Here is a 26,925-nt window from a genome sequence, read left to right on the forward strand (position 1 = left end):
CGCCCCATTTATGTTTGTTTGTGTTTCTATACCACATCCCCTGAAGTGGCGGGGAGCCAGTGATCCCGCATGCCCAGGGCGTGTGTGAGAAATACACTTGTTTCCTGAGCACTTGCTATCTGCAGTTGGATATTTTCAAACTTGATGTGTTTCGTGTGTGTGTGTGTGTGTGTGTGTGTGTGTGTGTGTGTGTATGAAGGATAGATTCATTGGTGCTGTTGGAAAGATACCTCCTAATTATACATCTGTGAGTCCAAAAAACTGTTGTTTTACGCAGAGACATAATAGGAGTGGTAGCCAAGAGACAAGAAAAGGTTTGGAGCCAGATACACCGCAACTGAAATCCTGACACTTTTTCAGTAGCTCTCTGGCCTTGGTCGTGTTATTTAATTTCTCTTAAAATATTATCATCATTCAATTTTTCTACTCAAGGCAAAGGAATACCATTCTGAAGTTAATGTTAGTTTTGTACTTGCTCTGTTTTTGAGATACCAAAGCCAAACGTTGTATCAGACATTTTCTCTCTTCCCCAATCTGGTAATTAAAGCTGTCATGTCATGAAATGGTCCATTATAAATAATCAAAGGGCTCTAAAAATTCTCTAAGATGTGGCACTGTAGTAATCTTAGTTTTATTCAATTAATGCTAGTATACAATTAAGTCAGTATTTTAAATATTTTCCTTTTTCTCAAACATTTCCACTTCATATGGCCTAAATTTGTCTTTTCTCCCCCACCCATCTCGACTCCAGAATATAGTGAAAATAGCCCCAACCCAGAGGCCACATGGATTTCCCCCTCAGTCTGTCAGAAGTTAGCAAAAGCATCACCACTAAGTCCATGACCCTTTAGGCCTCATCTGTAAAAAGTAAGGACTCGGGTACACTGGTTTCCTGGATCTCCAGGGGCACAAGAATTTATGTCTGAATCTGCCTTGTTGAGATCCAACTTGGGATTTCTTTCAACAGGTTATTCCATCTCACTAGTAAGTGAGTGCATTCCAGAACTGCCTACACAGAGATGGACAAGCCTTTGGAGCCCAATAAAAACCCAGGTGCTCAGTCATTAAGCGTCTGCCTTCAGCTCAGGTCATGATCCCTGGGTCCTGGGATCGAGCCCCGCGTCGGGCTCCCTACTTAGCAGGGAAGCCTGCTTCTCTCTCTCCCACTCCCCTTGCTTGTGTTCCCTCTCTCGCTGTCCCTCTCTGTCAAATAAATAAATAAAATCTTAAAAAACAAATGCAGGCGCTGAATGCTGGGGGGCCCGGGAGCCGGCAGCCCTGGAGTCTGCTCCCAGCCCCTGCCGTGGGCAGGCAGTCCCCTTCTGCCAGCTTCCTCCTGGGGCTCGGGAGGGTTCTGCTCCATGACGCTCCGAGGTCTCCCTCACACCGGATATTTTCTGATTCGGAAAATAATTGTGGTCACGATTGTTAGGTCCCAGAAACACACCTGGCAATTTGGTTTTTGCCCAAGGGCGAGTCATGGCACCGACCTCCTCTGTTTACTGAATTGACTTTAAAAAGCAAACCGAGCTGCCCTGAGCTCACAGACGGCATGTTTTGTTGAGCGTGGAGGAGGAACCGGGTTATGTAATGCCGAGTTATGTAATATTTGTTCTTAGGTGCCAGCCTCAGCAGCAGGGCCGATTCAAGAAAACCCTTTGGCTATACTTTGTAAAGGCTTTTAATAGCCAGCCATGGCGGGACCGCTCCCCGAATCCTGGTGAGGTCAGGGGGCCTGTGCACTGTGCACAGAAGCTGCCCTTTCGGACAGCTGGCAGACTGTAAATACCTCACTTGACTGAAGAGGTTTTCTTCACTGGGCCTCGACAGGCCTCTCAGAAGGAGAGACCGGGAAAAAGAGCAAAACCGAGTGTGCCTCCTACGGACAGCCCTGCTTTATGTCCTGCCCGCGCAGCCCTGCCCTTGCGTCCCGACTGGAAGCAGCTGAGTCTCTCCTCAGCCGGGTGGCAGGCTCCCTGAGGGCTGGGCCTGCCGTGTCCAGTGGACCCACGCAGCGCCCAGCGGACACCTTTCTGCGTTCACCGGCGCCCCGCGGGAAGGCCTCGAGGGCCCTTCCTCCTCCTTTCTTGCCTGCCGAAATCGTGTCCGCCGGGCCGCCAAAGCACGGCAGTGTGACTCTGCGGCATTAATTACATGGCACTGCAGTGCTGTGTTCATAAGGCATGTCTGCCCTTAGCCCCTGACCTTCCAGAGAGGCAGGGCCATTTCCTTGTTCACCGTGGTACCCCCGGTGCCTTGTAGATACAGTGAGCCCTCCATTAATCCTTCAGAGTCATGAAAGCTTGGTCGGAAGACACGGAAGGAAGAGTTTTAAACTGAAACTCAGAAGGACTGGTTCTAGCCCACGCTGTGCCCCTGACCCAGGGCAAGAGCAGCAGACTTGGCCTTTCTGACCAGAAGTCTTCCTAGCATCTTCATGAACGCAGAAGGACATAAAGCGCGCTGACACCCTCTACCATCAGCAGAGCCGCTCACCAGTGAGTAGAGTTAACAACCTTCAGGCCCTAGCACTGGGCCCTCAAACTAAATATCCTGCTTTGCCTGAGGATGTGGCTACCGCCCGGGTACCAAAAAGGAAGCCAGGAACTCCTCCTGGAAATTAGTGTATTGGCCAGAATAAACCGAAAACAAAAGTCGATCTGGTGAGGTGAATTCCAAGAGTAGGAAAGAAGGCTCCGTTCCGATTTTCTTACCCCACTAGGAGGCACAAAGGGCACGGGATCCAGGAGTCGGGAGAGATTTCAAATCCTGGTCGTCACGCCCTAGCTTTCTGAACTTAGGAAAATGACTTCCTGCGGAACTCCTTCTCCTGTTCCCACCTTGTTGGGAGGTGAGAAGACAGAGAAATGTGTCTGTAAAGCATGCACCCCCACACCTGACCCGTGGTGAATGTTCAGTAAATGAAAGGTGGTTGCAGCCGTGTCCGTGCATCAGCTTGTTTTTCTCCATACTTCTTTTAAAATCTCAAGTGCTGAAATGACGGAGCTGTGTCACAGTTTGGTTTCAGATCTCTAAACATGCAGAAAGGGAGCTGCTGCCAGTCCCCCTCTCAGGCGGCTCTGTTCTCCAGTCTCCTCCATGGCGACTCCAGAGGCTTTGCTAATCTGCCGGCTCTTGGCATATGGTACTTGTTGTAATATAGGTCTGACTTTCCAAAATACTTTTCAGTGGTTTCAGTGAAGCTGCAAAGACTAGATTCCAAGTGACAGTTTCTGTATGAAATATTTATCACATGCTGATAAAAGCATATCCACCGACTGGAACCAGGAGGGCAAAAGAGAAGTGCAGTTCACTATTCTTACTTTCTTCTTTTAGATGTTCCTGTCACATTGTGGACTGCCAGGCAATGAAATGAAGGAAAGACTACAGGCAAATAAAAAGAGCAGGTAGAGCCAGTTGGTGTTTGGAAGTGAAAACTGGGGGTGCCTGAATTTGAATAAATAAAGGTGTCCTCAAATTCAGAAGATGGGAAGGCAGAACCAGGAGCCCTTAATGGGCCTAGCAGGAAAGCACACTATACAGGTAGAAAGATTTGGTTCCACCGTTGTCTTTTCTTTTTTTTTTTTTTTTTTTTAAGGATTTTATTTATTTATTTGAAAGAGAATGAGAGACAGAGAGCATGAGAGGGAGGAGGGTCAGAGGGAGAAGCAGACTCCCTGCCAAGCAGGGAGCACGATGCGGGACTCGATCCTGTGACTCCAGGATCATGACCTGAGCTGAAGGCAGTCGCTTAACCAACTGAGCCACCCAGGCGCCCCTCCACCGTTGTCTTTTCACCCACGCTCATACACAGAGAACGGTGCCTGATCAACAAGGTATGTCTTTGCAGAGCTTGGGGGAAATTTTCCTTAGATTTCTGTAATGTTCATCTCAGACAATCCATATTTATTCCTAAGCATTTTGGAGTGTCCGCAGGAATGAGCTACCAAAGTAGGGGCAGAGAGGGCTAAGAATGGTCAGTATTTGAGGAACTTGTTTTGTGATGACCGGTGAATGACAGATTTCACATTGGAACACATGCCTTCATAGCAGTGGACAAGTCATGAGAGTTGTATATGTGGCTTCTTCATTTAATAGGGGTTTTGATCCTTGTCTCCTTGAGGGCAGGCACTGTGTCTGTCCCCACACTTAACCACAGTATCTTACACACTGATAATGCTTAGAAAATATTGCTGAATGAATTATATGCTTTGGGGCACCTGGGTGGCTCAGTCAGTTAAGCATCTGACTCTTGATTTCATCTCAAGTCATGATCTCAGGATCCTGGGATTGAGCCCCACGTCAGGCTCCACGCCGGGCATCGAACCTTCTTAAAATTCTCTCTCTCCCTCTTCCTTTGCCCCTCCCATGCTTGCTCACTCACTCTCTCTCAAATAAATAAATAAATAAATAAATAAATAAATAAATAAATAAATAAATAAAATATGCTTTAATTACAAAGGACTAAATTATATATGCTTGAATATCTTAGTAGTGGCTCAGTGTCATCCATTCTATTTAGGGAATAACCTTTATCAACAAAGTAAAAAGCCATACCTGAGCTAGCAAAGTTTTGATCCATAAAACATAACCTTTTAGAACCATAACCAATTATAAAACTCTCTTTGAGACAGATAGCGGTCCTGCCATACATACAAACTTAGGACAGTCTATTCGTATTTTGGGGGGAGGAATGGGAGAAATAAAGAGAGTGGGGGTTACCATAGCTGCTTTGGAGAGGCCTATTAGAGCAAGTTATTCTTATCCAAATATCTGAATGAAAAAGACTGGTGAGTTGGTCTGCATGCTTCTTCCATTGCCTGCATCTTCCTTTGGTAGCCTTTTGGGATGGCATTAGGTTCGTGTACCTTCTGTGTATATGTGAGAAGATTGGAAGCTGGGAAATGAGCCTGTCCATGATAGGTGGGGGATCAAAGGCAAGGCCAGGGAACCAGGCTGCCCTTTGCCCCTCTGGTCAGTTCTCCAGAGCTTTCTGGAATACAGGTGTTATAAACACAGAGGTCCTCAATACATTATGACTTACTCACCTTTACCCTTTGGGAGAACTCTTTTCATGTGAATTCAGACATGCCCAGAAATGTAGGAAAGTCGAAAGCAGTCATGTTCTTGCCAGGATTTATTGTTTAAACAAACCCATTATGAAAATTCAGCTTACCGGGCCGCCTGGGTGGCTCAGTAGGTGGGTGAAGCGTCCGACTCTTGGTTTCAGCTCAGGTCAGGATCTTAGGGTCCTGGGATTGAGCCCTGTGTCCAGCCCTGCGCTCAGCAGGGAGTCTGCTTGAGGATTCTCTCCCTCTGCCCCCCCTTCTGCCCCTCCACCTGCTCACGCACTCTCACTCACTCTCTCTAAGTAAGTGAATGAATAAACAAATCTTAAAAAAAGAAAGAAAATTTAGATTACCAAGGAAATGTAACTGGAGATTGAACACTTATATAAATTAATTCTGGTTATGGTTATTCAATGACTATGGAGACTACAGGGGTTAAAACATTTTTATCTCTTCTATGCTACATACTGCAGGCATGGATCATTTCATTTACAACTACTCTGCAGCATGTCCTCATTTTATAGGTGAGGAAACCAAGGCACAGAGAGAGGGATTAAGGAGACGGAGACTCCTTAGACATAATGGTTGAAGGCAGGATTTTTGAGCTGAGGTCTCTTACCACCATCCTTTTTTGCCTGACAGTAGGATCTTTCATTGCATTTTAGTAAAATGAATTTTACAAAAATCTGATTTAGATAAACTTCTGTAGCTTGAAAACCCCCCTTTTTTTAATGACGTAACTTTTTTTTTTTTAAGATTTTATTTATTTATTTGACAAAGAGCACAAACAGGCAGAGCGGCAGGCAGAGGGAGAGGGAGAAGCAGGTTCCCGCTGAGCAGAGAGTCCGACGTGGGGCTCCATCCCAAGACCCCAGGGTCATGACCTGAGCCAAAGGCAGACGCTTAACCTACTGAGCCACCCCACCGAGGTGCCCCTGAAAACCCCTTTCAACTAAAAGCCAGTGGGTGCTCAAAATCAAGGAGTGGGTCTCTGGGGAAGGGACCCATAGCACTGTGACTCTTGGATCTCCGTGCCCTTGTCCTCGGGTGCACGCTGAGAGAATGAGGTGCAGCGCCCCCGAGCCCTCAGAGCTCTTCAGGCCTTACTGCTGGCAGGATCTGAAAGACAGCTCCCTCTGGAGGCAGCAAGCATTAGCTCAAGGGGTGAGCCAGAGGCCTGACCCAGAGCTGAGTGGAAGGCAGAGAAGGGAATTAAGTCTGACCAGTGAAATGACTCACTCAAAGAAAAGCGATAGTTTGTGGCATGAGCAAATTAAACTCCCTCCCACCTCCCCCACCAGACCAGGGCCATTTGAGGCTTTGGTATATCTCCAGGGCATTTCAGGGATCTAAAGTTTTTGTCTCATCAAGAAGGAGGGCAGATGCCTGTCCATGCACTTGTGCACCCAGGAGGGACCTTTTAGGCGTACATTACTAAGGTTCATATTACACTGCCTGTAGCCCTTCCTTGATAACAAAAGGAAACTGAATGAAGACTAGCACATTCCATCTCAAATACCTGTGTTACTTACTCACCTCAAATACTTGCAACCATACACTAGTGAAGTTTTCCATTATCTAAGCATTTTGTAATGTTTGGAAAGAAAAACTATAATCAATCTCAAAACAACCATACATTTCCCCCAAGAAGAAGGAAGTTTTCATCTTTATTTTAACACGTTTTGTGCCTGTATGTTGCAGTACACTTGGGATTTAGTTCAACTCAGCTTTAATTTTAAACTGTATTACTGGGGGAACCAAAGGCTACCTGATCTTTAGTGGGATCTTCAAAGACAGGACTTTGCACTTTCTGCTCATGGTTCTCAACCTTGATTGTACACTGGAACCACCTGGGTGCTTTCACAAATCCCTAGGACCAGGCCACTCCAGGCCAATGGAATTAGAGACTCTGAGGGTAGGACTCAGGCATCAGTAGTGTTAAAACTCCCCAGATGACTTCAACATGCAACCAAGGTTGAGAACCAGGAGTTGAAACTGAGCCCCTGAACAGGTACCCCCAAACCTGTCACCCTGCACTGAGTACCTATTCTCCAGAAGGCCAGCAAATTGTCTTTGATTTTTGTAATTACTGATCTCTGGATCTCTCTAAATTAACCTTTGCCCCAGGGATAATTTTTGTTCTGTTGCACTTACACAGAGATTCAAACTCTTAAGTTCTCTTATATATTGAACAATGCAACTCTCTCTTATTACCACTGGAAATCTCACGTGTTCCCATAGTGTGCATACTCCTGATGAAGCTCTTTGGGTTTTGGCTGATAGAGCAAGACAATATTCTTCACAACCAAGTAGAATAACACAGCTTAATGTCAAAAGAATGGCAGAGACGTCTTCTCAGTAATGCAGTCTTCATCTCAGGGAGAAGTTATTTAACAATCTTTGGGGGATATTTTTTAGTGCAACTGAGGGTTTGCTGCTCATATAAATTGTAGCTCATCCATCCTGCATTTCTGCTTGTCACATAAACCCTGGCGATAAGAATATCTGCAGAGTCCTGTATCTACATAGCAGCCATAGTCCAAGTGCAGGTAAAATTATTCAGGAAGTCATGCACCTTCTCTTCTTTCAGGGGGAATAGATGGGAAGAAAAGAAGATTAATAGAGCTGTAGACCAAGAAAGATACTTGTAAGATTTGTTCAGCCTTTCAGGATAGTTGATAGGAGTGTGCTCCTTACTTTGGTCTGTTTTGAAACTCCACAGCCATCAGATGCACAAGTTGTCCTCAGCATCTCCTGTCAGATAGATCACCATGGGAACAGCAAGGAGACCAGTGGAAGCATAACAGGGCAGCAGCTTTTGGGAGCTAGCCCAGTGACAAATGCTAATGCACCAGGCCAAACGTTCTAGCACTCAAAGGAACTGGATTATCAGGGCTTAAATTGGGGTGTGTTGGCCTGCTGGTACACCAAATTTTTCCAGATTTTTCTGGAAATTTCCTGGTCTGATTTTTCTCAACTCCAGAACCAATCAAGATTCAGCCTGTTGATGAAACTTTCTGATGGAATCTGGCAGTTCAATCTGTTCTTCCCTAGCGAAGGCCAATATTGTGTAGATTTCACTAGATCATGTGTTCCTTAACTTGCTAGAACATTCAGTGTATTCCTTTCCTTTTTTCTTTAAATGACAGCCTTATTGACACTCTCTCTCTCTCTCTCTCTCTCAAATAAATAAATAAATAAATAAATATTTTTTGAAAAGGGGGAGGGCACATAGGTGGCTCAGTCAGTTAAACATCCAACTCTTGATTTTGGCTCAGGTCATGATCTCAGCATCTGAGATCAAGCCCCTCGTCAGGCTCCACAAACAGCAGGGAGTCTGCTTGAGATTCTCTTTCTCCCTCTCCCTCTGCCCCTCCCCCTGCATGCACTCTCTCTATCTCTCCCCGTCTCCTTCTGTTCCTCCCCCCATCCCATGAACTCACACCCTCTCTCTCAAATAAATAAATCTTAAAAAAAAAATAACTTTATTGAGACATAATTCACATATCATAAAATTCACCCATTTAAACTATACAATTCAGTGGCTTTTAGTATATTCGCAGAGTTGTGTAACCCATCATCACAATCATTTTAGAACATTTTCATCATCCCGAAAAGAAACGCCATACACATCATCAGTGACCCCATTTCTCCCCAATCACTCTCCCCCAGCACTTAGAAACCACAAATCTCCTTTATGTCTCTATGGATTTACCTACTCTGGACATTCATATAAATGGAATTTATTTTTGTGACTGGCTTCTTTCCTTTAACATGTTTGCAAGGTTCATCCATTCATAGTATGTATTGATACTTCATTCCTTTCTAATAGCACTGAATGACTGTATCACATTTTATCTATCCATTTATCAGTTGATAAACATTTGGGCCATTTCCACTTTTTTGCTATTGTCAGTGATGCTGCTATGAATACTAGTGTACAAATTTTGGTGTAGACATATGTTTTCATTTCTCTTGGGTAAATATCTAGGAGTGGAATTGCTGGGTCACATGATAACTGTTAACTTTCTGAGGAATGCCAGCCTATTTTCCAAAGTAAGTGCTCCTTTGTACATTACCATCAGCAGCTTGTAAGGGTTCTAATTTTGCCACATTCTTGCAAATACTTCCAGCCATCCCAGTGGCTAGGAAGTGGTATAGTGTATACCTTTTATACATAAAACAACCAGATTTAGATTGGAAAGCTAATGTTGACCTAATTGCTCTTGGAACATGCAAGGGAAGGTTAAGATTATTTTTAATTTTTATATATTTATTTTGTCCACATGAATCTCAGGCCAGTCCTTCTCTAGATCTAGACCCCAGTTCTCTGTGAGAACCAGTTTAAGCCCTCATTGATATTACAGTGTGTATAAGAGTTCCGGTATGGCTTGGAAGTGTGCATTGGGCAGCCAGGGTTGATTCAGATAATCTGAAGCTCTGGTTGAGGGTGCTGTCTTTCACTGCTCCATGAGACCCTCCCTGAGCTTGGATTGAAGAGATGAACTTCCCAGATGACCGGGGTAATGTGCTTTGCCTTGCATAGTGCCTCATAGAAGTCTTTCACACAGTAGGTGTTGGTTGATTTTTTTTTTTAAACTCTACCTTCTTCCCTACAAAAATTCAGCTGCTGTCTCAGACGCATAGACCTCCTTACCACTAAGTCAGTCTTTTTTATATCCTTATTCTTTACAGATCTTATGTTGTTTACTCCTTGAAACTTCGTATCTGGTCCTCTCTTTCATGTAAACTGTTAGCCTTGGTTTAGTAGATCTTTGCACTTGGGTGTTTTATCAGCACTTGGAAGCCCTCATGACCAAAACCTAATGAGTTATCTTGCCTTCCCTTAAACTAATTTTCCTTTCCAAATTCCCAGTACTTCCATTCTCTTGGTAATGCAGACTCAACTCCTTCCTCGCCCCTATGCACAGAGAATGGAGCCTTGATTGTTTCTGTACTCCATTTAAAATAAATCTAAGCCTCTTTTCAGGTCCTCTAAAATAGGGTACCTGGAAATATTCAACTATGTTCTGAGGTACCACCCTGAAAACTATCTTCTTCTTCAGGTTCAGGCTTGGGTGTATGCTATTCACTTCTAGTCAGGTCTAACCAACTCAGGTACTTGGCCCAGCCTTTAGCTACGTCAATGTGTGTCCCGATCTTTGACTCCTCTTGAGTACTTTCCTTGCCTGCCTTATCACGAATCACCAGTAAGCATTCTGTTTTTTCTATAGAACTTTACTTGAGGTTCTGTTAGATATTCCTGTTGACTAGATGTTCATCTGTTTAAATAATCTCACTGTTAATGTGAAAGCACCCTTTGTTTGCTGACAGCCTGATTTCCCTGGGCATTTATAGTGCTTAGATGTGTATTGATGGACATTACTCTGTAACTGTTTGTGTCCAAGCACTCTGGGAGGCTCATCAATCTTGTGCTTTTTTTAATTGACATCAATAATGTGTTTGCATTTATCAATATTTCCTAATTGCCAAGTTATAACAGTGGAACTTCTGTAATAAATCATGCCCACAGATATCTTCAGACATTAAGGTTTAAGGTTTCTGTCAATATTTTGATGTCTTATAAATTGTTTTTATGAGGATTTTTTTTCCTATGAGAAAGGAAGAACCGTGTAGCAAGAGACGGAGAGAATTGAGTCAGTGTCACCATGTAAAATTAAGTTAAAGGGCCAAATCATTCCAGTGAAAAGAGAAGAAAGCTATTTCCCAAGCCAGTACAGTACGTTCCCATAAAGTTCAGCGTTACTGTCCAAATGAATGCTAATGTGTCTCCCTTGCGAGTGATGTACTGTGCCAAGCCTCTTCCTGGAAGAGAAATTTGGACAAAAGGACAGTTTGCCCTCTTGCAAAGAAGGAACTATTATCAGTTCATTTTTCGGGAGAGGAAACTGAGGCGTTGTAAGCTGAAGTTATTTGCAGAGTCAAATAGTGACTTTGCAAGGCCGGGACTCATACCCAGGGCTCCGCAGAGTCCATGGTTAGATTATTTACCCTTCAGAGACAGACTTGACCAAACCTCCAACGGTGAGGGAGACCCATAGGTGTCCAAGGACTGAATCCACATCATCTCTTAGGCATTTGAACACTCTAGAATGTTCAGCTCAGAAAAAAAGATGAATGTGAAAGGCTCAGGAGGTCTGTCCTCATATACCTGAAGACCCTTCCCTTGAGGGAGAATAGACCTTGTCTTCTCTGCATGCAGGCATCGGCAGTGGGGCCAGCCCTCTGACCTGCCGAGAGGCGGTGATGTGCCGTAGTTACAAGAATGGACCCAGGAGTCACACTGGCCCCAGCAAATCCCAGCTCAGCCACTCACCAGCCCCCACCCTTGGTCAAGCCACTTGACCGCTCTCTGTCCCACTTTCTTCAGCTAAGATGAGAATTTTGACAGTACCTACATTATAAGGTAGTTGGGAGGACTCAGTGAGTTAATATGTGAAAAGTGCTTTTGATAAAGGTGCTTGGCACATAGTGTGAAAAGTGCCACTCTTACTATTATTACATTATAAATCCAGATTAGGTGTGAGGAAGAGTTCTCTAAAAAAAAAAAACCACTCACCATTTATACATTAATTCTGCAAATCTTTATGTATGAGACACTTCTAGACAGTGGAACACAGCAGTAAATAAGACAGATCTAGTCCCTGCCCCTGTCCTCATGCTGCTCACATTCTGTATTAGGGAGAAAGGAAATTACTGTGTGAATCAATAAAGCAGCCATTCAACCCCTGAATGAACCATTCCTGACACTGTGACCCCCGCCCTTTCCCTGATAATCACTGAAGAGGTCCAGGCACAGGCTGACCGAGGTCATCGTGAGAGGGGTTTGCTACTGTGGGATTTTATAATGTTCTAACATCCCTCTGTAAAATAAGGTTAATTTAATACAGCCAGTGAATAAAACATCAATTCCAGAATTACTTTACTTTAAAACTGTCTGTTATCCTCTGGATCTTCGAGGTGAGGTGGGGAGATTATGCAGGACAATCCTCTGAGGTACAAGAAGGAAATGTGGGACTTCTGCTTATAATTTTTATCTCATCTTTCTAAATGTATATTATTGTGTGTATCTTATAATGTGCATAATTTAATAGCACAGGAGCATATGTGGATAACATCTAAATAAATATAAACATACATTAAAGTTGCATGCGTAAATATATTTTGCTAATAAGGTAAATGATTTAAAAAGCTTAAAGTCTGACGCTGTAAGTTTTAAAATGACAGCTTTCTCAAGTCAAAAGCTATTGTAATAATGAAACAGTCTTTTTATGTTTTCCTTATTTCTGATGTGGTCATTTATGGATAATTTTCAACTTTAAAGGTAATAGTTTTCCACATGATGGAAAATGAAGACATACTTTGACCTCTACTGAAGAGCTTAAAAATCAATCGTGATAGTCCTTAATGTTTTTGTAGGAGTTAATGGTTTTATTGCATTTAATCCTCCTTTGAGCCCATGAGATAGGTCTTAAACCCACTTTGGAGATGAGGGAACAGAGCATTTTAGAGGTTATACGCAGAACTTTTGGCAACTAATCATTTTGCTAGAGAACAGAAATTTTAAAATTAAGTACTGTAAAGTATACCAGGGAGTACCTGTTAGTATGGGTCGAGGTGAATGCTGACCAATCTCTCTTATTGCTAGGAGAAGGACTGTGGCTATTTTTTCTTACTATTGCCATCCTGTGCTCTTACCTCAAGGGCAAAACCCTATCAAGTAATGTATCATTCAACAAGATTTATTTGGAATCTGAGATGAGCCAGGCCTTCAGGGTGCTTTCAGTTTACCAGAGGAGGTAACACTTCTTTTCTAATTCCCAAATCGGGAGCATGAAGTTGACTTTTAATTAGAGGCAAATTTCAGTTTGGAGGATAGTCTCCATGTTCTCTCCCTCCCCATCCCCATATATCAGCAGTCAGGATCCTTAGTTGCAGTCAACAAAAAGCAACTCTGGCTAATTTGAGCACAAAGAAGATAGTTAAATATGTGTTCAATTAATGAACAGTGAATTCCTGTCTGTGTTCCTTATTCCCATGAATGGATAAGGTTTTAGGGGTAAGGGGACAGAGAGAAAGTTCAGAAGCTTGGAAAGGAAAGTTGGGCATACGTTCTAAAAGAATGCCTAGAAATTAGTTCTCTGCTAACTGTGGGTTGACAGAGATTTATGTGGATCTGTTGGATTTTATCTAGTAAGATTATTCTATAGCATGAAAAACAAATTACTTGGAGTTCAGAGACCTACAGTTTCTACTGTTGAGCTGTGTTATCTTGAATAGGTTACATAACTTTTAGGTCTTGGTCCTTTCTGCTGTGAAATGAATGAAATGATAGATTAATCTCTAAGTCTTCCTGTGAACTGTCTCTGCTGATAGAAATGTTGCATGTCTGCCCTGCCTAACACAGTAGCCACTAGCCACTTGTGGCTGTTGATTCAGCACTTGAAATCTGGCTGTTTTGACTAAGGAACTGAATTTTTACTTTTAATTCATTTAAATTTAAATCACCACTTATAGCTAGTGGCTATCATATTAGACAGCATAGTTCTAGAGCATTCTATGATTTTCTGGATTCTGTAGGTTTACATAATATGAGATAGAGACCTAGAAGGTAGAAAAGATGAAAATCAGAACTTTACATTGGTGAAGAATTGCATTCATATTTCAATACCTAATTATATGTCAGGAGAGAAGAGCATAGTCTAAAAATTCACATAAACAGTGTAAAACGCACAAGATTTGGAGTTAAAGGATCTGAATTTGAACTCTGGCACCATTAATCATGAATATATCAGCCCTATCTACCATACAAAGTTTTAAGAATCACATGAGATTATAAATGTGAAACCCTTTGTAAATATAAAATCACTTCATGTACATTAGTTATTCCTTTATTACATGGAATCAGTACAATGATCTTACTAAATTACAGATATCTCATAGCTTTTCTTAGGTTCTTTGGGGTTTTGTTCATTGGTTTTTGGTAAAGATCAAGGGTAGTGAATGAAAACACCCATATATAAAACATTACACCTAGTGTTACTTCATAACTTCTTAGTTCCCGATCAGTATACCTTCTATTTCTTTTTCTTGTCTTACTGCATTAACTAGGACTTCCAGTGCAGTGTTGAAAAGAGTGGTGAGGGGAATATCCTTGCCTTGTTCCTGATCTTAGTGGGAAAGTTCCTAGTTTCTCACTGTTAAGTATGATGTTAGCTCTAGGTTTCTTGTAGATATTCTTTATCAAGTTGAGGAAGTTTCCCTCTTTCCTACTTTACTGAGAATTTTTATCTTATTTCATAACTTCAGATTTATTCTTTTAGCCCTTACAGCTAGTTTGTTTGTTTTTTTATTATTTCCTTCCTTAGAAGCATTCCTTGGGATCTGATTTAATACTCCTAAGTGATAAAATTACTTCTTTTTAGGTCCCAAAGATAGGGTTTTGTGATGGTTAATTTTATGGGTCAACTTAGCTGGGCCAAGGTGCCCAGATATTTGGTCAAACATTATTCTAGGTATTTCTGTAAAGGTATTTTTTGGATAAGATTAACATTTAAATTGGTGGACTTTGAATGAAGCAGATTACCATCTATGATATGAGTGGGCCTCATCCACTCACGGGTCTGAGTAGAACAAAAAGCTGATACCTCCCCACCCCCTACCCTCACTGAGCAAGGAGTTCTGCCAGCAGATGGCCTTTGGACTCAAACTGCAACTTCTCTCTGAGTCTCCAGTCTGCGGCCTACCCCCTACTTGCTAAGCCTCTATGATCACATGAGCCTGTTCCTTAAAATAAATCCCTTTATATATATATATATACATATACTACATATACTACATATACCTATACATATGACACACATTCTGTTGGTTTTCATGCCCTGCTTAACATACTTTTAGACTATCAGATCGTATTCCTGTTAAAGCCCCTGAAATTAAACATAAACCATTAATTTCAGTTATTCTTGTCTAAATGTCAATTACAAGTACCTTGGTGCTCTATGTCCATTTTCTGTTTCCTTACCTTTGTAAGGAAACATTTTCTGTTACCTTACCTTTCCTTACCTCCTAACCAAACTGTATACGCAGAATTTGATTAGTAAGGCACCTGTAATCCTATAATCAGACTTTCCAAGGGCCTTTCCTGATTGACTACCAGTTTCGGCTAGGGGATTGTGAGGGTCTCTGGTCTTCTTTCCTTGTCTGCTCCTGTCTGTCTCAGCCATAGACAGGGTCTCTTGTTACTTCGATTGTTAGGTAATTTAGAGAACAACTTCAGTTTGCCTTTTTAGCACTTTAGCTGGGAAACTCTACTTTATTTCCCCTTCCCCCATTTCTCTTAAGATTCCCAATGCCTCTTTTTCAAAGACCAAAATGGGAAGAACAGAAGCACTACATACAGAATCTGTCTGCTAATGTTACCAAATCTCCTCCTGGCCATTTTTCTCTACTCTCTGTAAGATTACATGCTAAAGAGCCCTGCCCTTCCATCACGTGTTTCTTCAGTTGGAGTGGCTAATGACCCACAACTTGATAGTCTTCAGAAATACTGCTTTTTAATAAAGCTATCAAGGCATTCTTGGGGTTGTTTTTTTTTTAATATTTATTTGAGAGAGAGAGAGCACAATCGGGGAGAGGCAGAGGGAGAGAGAGAAGAAGCAGACTCTTCACTGAGCAGAGAGCTTGACTCAGGGCAGGATCCCAGGACCCCGGGATCATGACCTGAGCTGACGCAGACACTTAACCAACTGAGCCACCCAGGTGCCCCTAAGACATTCTTTAAATATATTTTATGGAGAAATAATCACATGTAGTATATGGAGATGCTGAAATAGAACTTATTGCTCAACAGGAGGAGAAAGTGTATTGTCACTCAGAGTTTCTTTTCTAATATCAGCCCCTTCACTTTCTTGTTCAAGGATCTTGCATTTTAGGCTTTCTGCTATAGAACGCCATGCTTTTTATTATTGTGTCTACCAAACTACAAATGGGAATTAAGCTTTTATGCCTAGACACACTTTGGATACATTATGGGTATAGCTTGTGGATTTGATGTCTTTTAACTGCACCAATTGAGAAGAGTTGATCTGATCACAGGAGAGAGCAGCAGTGCCCCTCCCACAGAGCACTTTCCCCATGACAAGGCCCCCACAAGCAGTATGTTCTGTTCTAACAAGAAGGGGGATGCATGAGGCACAAAGGTCTAATTGTCACAACAGTCTAGTAATGATTAGGACCTCAGAATTTTTTTTAATGTTTGCATTAACTTTTTTTTCTAATAGACCCTTGCTACATGTCACATTTGGAAGAGTGTGTGAGGAGTGCTTTTTTAGAACATATCCAGGGCGTGTTCAGGGAGGTGAGAACAGAGTGCCCATAGTCTGTACTTTTCTCACCCGGCTCACCTGGTAAGGGAATCTTTGTATGGCAGGGCCAAACCCTGCCCTTGGGACCCTCCTTCCTGGTTCTAGCAGCTCTCTCTGCCCAACTCCCCCTCCACTCCCTCACCCCTGGTCGTCTTCAGTTAGAAGTTACAGCATGTTAAAAGTCATTCACAAGGTCCTATAGAGAGTATACTACTCAGCAAAGAAATAGGCTGTGTCTCTGAAGAAGTGGATTATAGACTCATCTTAATTTTATAATGCCTGTGATATTTACTGATAACATGTATGGGAGGTTTGCAAATTTAACTTTGAAGAAGTTTATGATTCACTCTTCTAAATGTGTGCTCTACTCAGTACACATTGCCCCAGTACCTGTGGTAGGAATGTAGGATAGTTTATGGGCGGACTATTAAAACTAGCATCTCAAGCATGTTTCTTTGGAATGAAAAGTAGCATATTGTTCTTCTCTGGATAGTTTTCTTCTTAGTAATAACTTAATAATAATAATTTTTTAATTATTATTTTACTTGGACTTAAACAGTTTATGTAAAAGAATAAATATTTTACCCTTTACTGAATTCTACCAGTGTTAGCAGTTTTTTTGCAATGTTTGCTTTATCTCCTATTTCTTTTTTATTTTATTGAACTGTTTGAAAACAAGTTACAAGCATAATACTACTTCTATATGCTTCACTGTATATCTTAGAACAAGGGCATTCTTCTATATTATCACAACACTATTTTCACACCTCAGAATTGAACATCGATACATATTGTGGAATATGCAGTCCATTTTCAAATTTTCCAATTATTCTATGTAACCTTTTATAATGCTTTTTTTTTCCATGATCCAGAATCCATTTAAGGATCAAGGATTGCATTTTCCAGTCACGTTTCTTATGTCTCCTTTAACAAAAAAGAGTTCCTCTGCCCTTTTCTGTTAAAGGAGACATAAGAAAAGAGGTCCTCTGCCCTTTCTGTTAAAGGAGACATAAGAAATGTTCCCTAATACGAATGTGTGAGATTCTTTCTCTGTTATTACACTCAGAGTAATCACTTTGGCAGGAACACTGCTTTGGTACTATGACGTTCTCCCTTTGCATTGTATCGGGAGGCCCCTAATTCTGGTTGTACCATTATTTGTTTCTGCTAAATCTGATCATTTGTTAGAGTGGAATTGACCAGATATTGACATTATAAGCATCCTGTTTCTCTTTGTAATTAATAAATAACCTATGCCCCATCAACCTTTCACCCTTTGCCAGTGGTTTGCAGACCCATTAACATACCTTGCCTGAATCAATTATTTACTGAGCGGTTATAAACTGTTGATTTTTCTTATTCCCTTGTCACCTAGTTTGCATCTATATATCACTGGGAAGGGGGGGGCATTTTTAATGAGGATAAAACCTAAATTACATTCAGGTACATTTCTCACTTGTCTGTCTTAATTCTCCCAGTTCACCAAACTCCTTACTCTAGCCCAATCCTCAATGGAGATACTTCCTGCTAACCCATTCCGAGGTTTTATCTTGGAGTTCTATTCTTGCCAGAGTCACATGGCTCTACTCTTTACACTCAGAGGCTTGGGGTCACTCTGGTCTCGGACTTCAGATCATTCCTTGAATTGCCTGTGACAATCATTCAACCTACATGGACCACTGGCATGAACAAAAATGGAGACGCGTTTGCCTTTTTAGCCCCTCTGGGGATCATAACTGCACACTGGGCTTATAACCTCTTTTTTTTTTTTTTTTAAGATTTTTTTATTTATCTATTTGGCACAGAGATAGCGAGAGCAGGAACACAAGCAGGGGGAGTGGGAGAGGGAGAAGCAGGCTTCCTGCCGAGCAGGGAGCCCGATGCGGGGCTCAATCCCAGGACCCTGGGACCATGACCTGAGCCGAAGGCAGACACTTAATGACTGAGCCACCCAGGCGCCCCTATAACCTCTTTTTACATAAGCTATGGTGAACAGTTCTCCTGTGAATCAGTTCTCTTTCGCCTCATGATTTTTTTATGGCTTCCAGTATTCCATTTTATGTCTTACCATGATATGTTTATTCTATCCCCCCAATGTGGAAAATTTACTTGTTTCTTTTTATTTTTCCCCTATTACAGACAGTGTGGCCATAAATATCTTTATGTACATCCCTGTTTTCTTAAGGCAAATTCCTAAAATTAAAATCAGCGGTTTTTAAGGTATTGAGGCAGTTTTTATAATTATTATTTTTTTATTTTAATTCCAGTATAGTTAACATACAGTATTAAATTGGTTTTAAGCATACAATATAGTGATTCAACAATTCTACACATTACTCAGTGCTCATCATAATAAGTGTACTCTTTCTTCTCCTTCACATGTTTCACCCACCCCCCACCCACTAAGCATCAATTTGTTCTCTGTAGTTAAGAGTCTGGGTTTTTTGGTTTGTCTTATTTTTTTTTATTTGTTTTGTTTCTTACGTTCCACATAAGAGTGAAAACATATGGTATTTGTCTTTCTCTGACTTCTTTCACTTAGCATAATACTCTCTGTTGGAAATGGCGAAAGATTTCATTCCTTTTATGGCTGAATAATATTCCATTGCATATATATGCCATATCGTCTTCATCTGTTCATCTGTCGATGGACACTGCCATAATTTGGCTATTGTAAATAATGCTGCTGTAAACATAGGGATGCTTGTATCCTTTTGAATTAGCGTTTTTATATTCTTTGGGTAAATACCCACTAGTGCGATCACTAAATCATAGGATAGCTCTATTTTAAATTTTTTGAGGAACCTCCATACTGTTTTCACAGTGGCTGCACCGTTTGCATTCCCACCAACAGTGCATGAGGATTCCTTTTTCTCAACATCGTCACTAACATTTGTTGTTTCTTGTCTTTTTGATTTTAGCCATTCTAACAGATGTGAGGTGATACTGTAGTTTTGATTGCATTTCTCTAATGAGTGATGAGCATCTTTTCATGTGCCTGTTGTCCATCTCTATGTCTTCTTTGGAGAAATGTCTGTTCATGTCTTCTGCTCATTTTTAATTGGATTATATGTTTTGGGGATGCTGAGTCAAAGTTCTTTATATATTTTGAATACTAAGCCATTATCACATACGTCATTTGCAAATATCTTTTCCCATTCACCAAGTTGTCTTCTGGTTTCATTGTTTCTCTGCTGTGCAGAAGTTTTTGGTTTGATATAGTCCCAGTAGTTCATTTTCACTTTTGTTTTCATGGCCTCAGGAGACATATCTAGAAAAATGTTGCTACAGCCAATGTCAGAGAAATTACTGCCTGTGCTCTCTTCAAGGATTTTGTTTGTTTGTTTGTTTGTTTGTTTCAGACCTCACATTTGGTCTTATCCATTTGTGATATGGTCCTTATCCATTTTGAGTTTATTTTTGTGTGTGGTGTAAGAAAGTGGTCCAGTTTCATTCCTTTCTTGTAGCTGACCAGTTTTCCCAACACCATTTGTTGAAGAGACTGTCTTTTTTCCATTGCATATTCTTGCCCCCTTTGTCGAAGATTAATTGATTATATAATCATGGGTTTATTTCTGGGCTTTCTGTTCTATTCCATTGATGTGTGTGTCTGTTTTTGTGCCAGTACAATACTGTTTTAATTACAACAGCTTTGTAGTATAACTTGAAATCTGGAATTGTGATACCCCCAGCTTTGCTTTTCTTTTCCAAGATTGCTTTGGCTATTTGGAGTCTTTTGTAGTTCCATACAAATTTCAGGATTGTTTTAGTTCTATGAAAAATACTGTTAATATTTTGATAGGAATTGTATTAAATCTGTAGATTGCTTTGGGTAGTTATGGACATTTTAAAAATATTTGTTTTTCCAATCTATGAGCATGGAATATCTTTCCATTTGTTTGTGTCATCTTCAGTTTCTTTCATCAGTGATTTATAGTTTTCAGAATACAGGTCTTTCACCTCCTTGCTTAAGTTTATTCCTAGGTATTTTATTATTTTTGGTGTCATTGTAAATGTGATTATTTTATTAATTTCTCTTTCTGCTGCTTCATTTTTAGTGTACAGAAATGCATTGGATTCCTGTATATTATTTTTTATTCTTACGGAATTCCTTTATCATCCCGGTAGTTTTATGGTGGAGTCTTTAGGGTTTCCTATATATAGTATGTCATCTGCAAATAGTGAGAGTTTTACTTATTCCTTACCTTTGGATGCCTTTTATTCCTTTTTCTTGTCTGATTGCTGTGGCTAGGACTGCTAGTACTATGTTGAATAAATTTGGTAAGAGTGGACATTCTTGTCCTCTTCTTGACCCTAGGGAAAAAGCTTTCAGTTTTTCAGCTATTGAGTATGATGTTAGCTATGTGTTTTTCATGTATGGCCTTTGTTATGTTGAAGTCTGTTCCCTCTAAACCAACTTTGTTGAGGATTTTTATCATGAATGGATGTATTTTGTCAAATGCTTTTTCTGCATCTCTTGAAATGAACATATGGTTTTTATTCTTTCCCTTGTTAATGTGATGTATCTGTCACCTTGATTGATTTGCAAATACTAAACCACCCTTGCATTCCAGGAATACGTCCCACTTGATTGTGGTGAATGATTTTTTTTTTTTTTAAGATTTTATTTATTTATTTGAGAGAGAGAATGAGAGACAGAGAGCACGAGAGGGAAGAGGGTCAGAGGGAGAAGCAGACGCCCCGCCGAGCAGGGAGCCCGATGCGGGACTCGATCCCGGGACTCCGGGATCATGACCTGAGCCGAAGGCAGTCGCTTAACCGACTGAGCCACCCAGGCGCCCCGGTGAATGATTTTTTTAATGTATTGTTGATTCAGTTTGCTAATATTTTGTAGAGGATTTTTGCATTTATGTTCATCAGAGACATTGGCCTATAGTTCTCTTTTTTAGTGGAATCCTTATCTGGTTTTGGTATCAGGGTAATGCTGGCCTCCATAGATTGAATTTGGAAGTTTTCCTTCCTCTTCTATTTTTTGGAATAGTTTGAGAAGATCAGGTATTAACTCTTCTTTAAATGTTTGGTAGAATTCACCTGTGAAGCCATCTGGTCCTAGGCTTTTGATTACCGATTCAATTTTGTTGCAAGTAATCTGTTCAAATTTTCTATTTCTTCCTGCTTCAGTCTTGAAAGGTTATGTTTCTAGGAATTTATCCATTTCTTCTAGGTTGTCCAATTTGTTGGCATCTAATTTTTCACAATATTCTCTTACAGTCGGGGCACCTGGGTGGCTCAGTTGTTAAGCGTCTGCCCTTTTTTTGCTGGTGGAGGGTCTTATCTCCATGTTGATGGCTGTCTTAGTTTATGTCGTTTGGACTTCAGAAGAAAGCTCCTAAATATTAATAGGAACATAAAAAAGCAATCAGGCAGGGGCACCTGGGTGGCTCAGTCGTTAAGCGTCTGCCTTAGGCTCAGATCATGATCCCAGAGTCCTGGGATTGAGCCCACATCGGGCTCCCTGCTCGGCGGGAAGCCTGCTTCTCCCTATCCCACCCTCCCTGCTTGTGTTCCCTCTCTCACTGTCTCTCTCTGTCAAATAAATAAATAAAATCCTTTAAAAAAAAATGCTCTTACAATCTTTTGTATTTCTGTGATGCCACTTGTTATTTCTACTCTTTCATTTCTGATTTTGTTTGAGTCCCTCTCTTTTTTAGGTTTTTGTTTTTGTTTTGTGATGAGTCTGGCTAATCAATTTTGTTGATCTTTTCAAGAACCAGCTCCTGGTTTTATTGATATGTTCTATTGTTTCTTTAGTTTTCTATTTCATTTATCTCTAATCTTTATTATTTCCTTCATTTTGGGGGGTTTTGTTTCTTTTTCTTTTTCTAGCTCCTTTAGGTATAAGGTTACGTTGAGTGTTTAGTCCATTTACGTTCAAAGTAATTACTGATATGTATGTTATTTTTTTATTTAGTTATTTGGGTTTGTGTTTGTTTTTGTAGATCTTCTCTGTTCCTTTCTTCTCTTGCTCTCTTCTCTCACCATAAGTTGACCTTCTTTCAGTGATATACTTGGATTCCTTTCTCTTTATATTTTAGGTATCTGTTACTGGTTTTTGATTTGTGGTTACCATTACATTTGCATATTATGTCTTTTGCTTGTAGCAGCCTATGTTGATGGTCACTTAAGTTTGAACCCATTCTTTACTCCTTTCTAAGCCATGTTTTAGGTTTATGATGTCTACTTTACATCCTTTTATTTTGTGAGTCCCTTGACTGATTTTTATAGATATACTTATTTTTACTGCTTTTGTGCTTCCTACTGTTCTTACTTTTACTTATGATCTTTTCTTCCCACTCAGAGAATCCCCTTTAACAATTTTTGTAGGGCTGGTTTAGTGGTCCTGAATTCCTTTAACTTTTGTTTGTCAGGGAAACTCTTACTCTTCTTCTATTCTGAATGATAGCCTTGCTGGATAGAGTTTTCTTGGCTGCAGAATTTCACCTTTCAGCACTTTGAATATACCCTGCCACTTTCTTCTGGCCTGCAAAGTTTCTGCTGAAAAACCAGCTGATAGCCTTATGGAGTTTTCCTTGTATGTAACTATTTTCTTTTCTATTGCTGCTTTTAAAATTCTGTCACTACTTTTTGCCATTTTAATTAGTATTGTCTTGGTGTTGCTCTGCTTGGCTTGATTTTGTTGGGAGATATCTGTGCCCCTTGGATATGGATTTCTCTTCCTTCTCCAGATTCAGGAAGTTTTCAGCTATTATTTCTTAAAATAAATTTTCTGCCCCCTTTTCTCTCTCTTCTCCTGGGATCCCTATGAAGTATATATTATGATCCTTGATGATGTCACTAAGTTCCCTAAATCTCTTCTCATTTTGTATAATTTTTTCTCTCACCTCCTCAGTTTGATTACTTTCCATTCCTCCACCCTTCTGGTCACTGAGTCATTCTTCTGATTCCTCTAGTCTACTATTTATTCCATCTAGCCTATTTTTTATTTCATTTATTATGTTCTCCATCTCTGATTGGTTCTTTTTTATCTCTTTGTTAAGTGTCTCACTGATGTCCTCCACTCTTTACTCAAGTCCAGTGAGTATCTTTATGATCATTATTTTAAATTCTCTATCAGACATATGACTTACCCATTTTGCTTACATCTCTTCCCATGATTCAGTTCCATTCTTTGGCACATATTCCATTGTCTCCTGATGTTGTCTGTCTCTGTCTGTTTCTTTGTGTTAGGAAAGTCAGCCACATCTCCTGCTCTTGAAAGTAGTGGCCTTATGAAGAAGAGGTCCTGTAGTGACCTGCAGTGCAGTGTCCCCTCTTCATGGGAACCTGGCGTTTCAGGGGTGTCTCCTATACGTGTTGTGTGCACCCTGCTATTGTAGCTGTGCTGCTTTTTCCCTCAGTCCAGTCATCTGCAGTGGTTCTCTTTACCTGTTGTGGGCAATGCGTGGTTCCCGTGGTATTAGTGGGCCAGTCTGTGGCTTTCTGGGTCTTGAGTTGAGTGAGACCAGACATTTGCGAAAGATCAGAGCACCAAACTGCAGGGTGCTTTCCCTTTGTTGTCCCCTGAGAAATTTCCATTGGTGAGTGGGCCTGCAGTCAGACTAGTTGTCTGCCCCCAGCCCACTGCTGGGGCCACAGTCTGACTGGTGTGTGGGGTTATCTTTCCCTCTCTCTGGGGCAGGAGTGTCTTTGGAGTGGTGCTGACCCCTATTGGGACTGCTTGCACACTGCCCAGCTTGGGTCACTGCTTTGGAAGGACTCTGGCCAAGAACGTATTAGAGGAGGCGGATCTGCAGTGGGGGCTGGATGAACAGTGTTAGCAAGTTTTGCTCACAGGCCTTCTGAGGGCGTAGACATGCAGCACAGCTACTGAGGCAGGCTTGGCTGGAGGGGACAGATCAACTGAAGTACAGTGGTGGGGGGAGGGGCAGTGGTAGCAAGTTTGGTAGCTGGTTCCTGCAGGTGCCTGTGTGTCTTGCTAGGGAGCAAGGGAGGGAAATAGCACCTGCTAGCTCCTTTGTTCCTGGAGGCATCCCCCAAGAATCTCTGTCCCTCCAGAATAGCTCTGAGATGAGTAAACAGCTCTCCCTCCTATAGACCTCAGCTGGGTTTTCAAACTGCTGTTTCTATGCTATATCTCTGTGGGCTGTTTGTTGTGTCATCTCTTTAAGGGCAGGGACTCATTCCGCCTCCCTGCTCTCCCAGAGCTGAGCCAGCTGATTTTTAAAATTCAAGGTTTTAAGTCCCACTGGTTGTAAGAACTCATGATATTCAGCCTCTCTGGTTTTCAAAGCTAAATGTTACAGGGATTTACCTTCCCAGTGCAGGCTTCCCGGTGTGGGGGTCTGTTTTTCTCCCCTTTTTGTACCTAGGGGTCCCTCCCTCCCACCAAGAGCCCTACAGATGCGTCTGCTCCCGCCATAGTCTCTTCAGTGTGGCCTCTTCTCTACATTTAGTTGTGGAGTTTGTTCTGCCAGTCTTCAGGTTGTTTTCTGGGTTATTTACACTGATATGAGTATTATCTAGTTGTATCCCTGAAAGGAGGCGAGCTTAGGGTCCTCCTGTTCTGCCAACCTCCCAGCAATCTGGTATTTAGGCAAGTTTTAAACACAGTGCCTTGTATCTGATGAAAAGCTCTTTACCCTTTCCCCAGAAATATATATACCTATACATACAAAGTTTTGCATAAGATATATCGATTTCTTGAAGCTGTGGGCTCAGGTTCAGAAACCAGTTTGCAAGATTGAAGTATGAAGGGCGCCTGGGTGGCTCAGTTGGTTAAGCGACTGCCTTCGGCTCAGGTCATGATCCTGGAGTCCCGGGATCGAGTCCCGCATCGGGCTCCCTGCTCAGCGGGGAGTCTGCTTCCCCTCTGACCCTCCTCCCTCTCGTGCTCTCTGTCTCTCATTCTCTCTCTCGCAAATAAATAAATAAAATCTTTAAAAAAAAAAAATTAAAAAAAAAAAAGATTGAACTATGAAAATTATCCAAGACTACATTCTCCAGGAAGCTCTACTGGGCCTACTCTGATCATACCATTTCATGATTCCAAACACTAGCTTTAATTCTAATAAGTAGTTGTGAGACTGTTAGGAGCTTTTCCATTATTTGTTGATAAGAAATATGTATGATCACATCTGAGATTCTCACTTCTTGAGAGTAGAGTTGGGATATTTTATATTCATAATCAGTTCCTGCAGCTTCTCTTATAATCCTCCGTACAATGAACACTTAACCTCTCATAATCAGTAACTCACATTTGTTCTCCATAACTAAACACTAGTAACTCTAGTTATGGCAGTTTTGGGGATGGCACTTTGGGTTTGAATTTCTCTGATCAGTTACATCAATTCAGTTGTTCTAACTTAATGTATTTATACTATGGAAGACTAATTTGAGAACCTAGACTGATCAATCCACAGCTCTGATATATTTTTTTCACTTAAGATCTTAGAGTATATCATGATAAAGACCCTTGATTTTGACTGTTGGGACTTTAAACCAGGAACATCCCGCAGTGGGAGTTGCAACCTAGATATTTTTTAATCTTTCTTTCAGTTGGGGTGGAAATGCCAGTGAATTTACTGGGGAAAAGATTGGGATTTTGAGGTCACTTAAATCAATAGCTGTCCTTCCACCTCACCATTAAAACATAGGAATTTTAATTTACACTGTATGCTTCTTCCTTCCCTCCAAGTACTCAATTTTGGGCAGCTGAGATGTGGCACAGAGATTCCTAACTGCATCATGTTCCAAGAAAGAGTCTGGCCCAAAATGCTTCCAAAGATGTCAGAGAAAGAGAACTGATTTAAATGATGTTTTCTGGGGCACCCAGGTGGCTCAGTTGGTTGAGTGTGTGACTCTTGGTTTTAGCTTGGTCTGAAACTAGGGTTGTGGGATCCAGCCCTACATGGGACTCCACACTCAAGGTGGAGTCTTTTTTGGGATTCTCTCTCTCCTTCTTGCTCTGCTCCTCCCCGCACTCGTGCACACACACACACACACACACACTCTCTCTCTTTCTCTAAAATAAATAAATCTTTGGAAAAAAAATTTAAAAATAGATGATGTTTTCTGGATTAGTTTTCACTCACATCAGAGGTGGTCAATTATACTGTGCATGCATGCATGTACGTGTTTGGGGGGTTGGTGATTTCAGTTAAATAAATAACATTAAATTAATTTTCAATGTGCAGCCTATTAGAGACATCATATTTCATTGATTCCTCATTAGAATAGTTCAGAACAGAGATGGTGCTACCACAGAATACCAAATGAATTTCCTCCTGAGTAGAGTTACATTGTGCTAAAAGACATTTATACATAAGGGGAGCATTTAGAAGTCACAGCTATTTAAAAAAAAAAAAAGTGCATTCTCAGTTTGAGCCAAACTCTTTAAAAAAAAAGCAAAAAACAAAACTCGAGGTAATCAATTATTTTGCATCTATTAAGGAATTTACAGAGACTCCAGTACTGTCTACTCTGTGTGC

General features: G+C 41.1%; 1 protein-coding gene across 5 annotated transcripts in view; it reads left to right on the plus strand.

Annotated features, from left to right (window-relative positions):
• LYRM4 (LYR motif containing 4) overlaps positions 1–26,925 on the plus strand; it is a 282,708-nt gene that overhangs the window by 52,803 nt on the left and 202,980 nt on the right. The window contains exon 3 of one of the 5 annotated variants that reach the window (XM_064597243.1): positions 968–13,526. The exons of the other annotated variants lie outside the window; for them this stretch is intronic. Within the exon in view, the coding sequence (XP_064453313.1) occupies positions 968–985 (18 nt within the window). The 3' untranslated portion in view covers positions 986–13,526. Of the gene's footprint in view, positions 1–967; positions 13,527–26,925 lie in introns of those variants that run through there. 5 annotated transcript variants of the gene reach the window in all.

This window comes from Mirounga angustirostris, unplaced genomic scaffold, assembly GCF_029215605.1.
Source record: "Mirounga angustirostris isolate CCGP_5_RB_7025 unplaced genomic scaffold, mMirAng1.0.hap1 SCAF_8, whole genome shotgun sequence".
In the NCBI taxonomy this organism is placed as follows: domain Eukaryota; kingdom Metazoa; phylum Chordata; class Mammalia; order Carnivora; family Phocidae; genus Mirounga; species Mirounga angustirostris.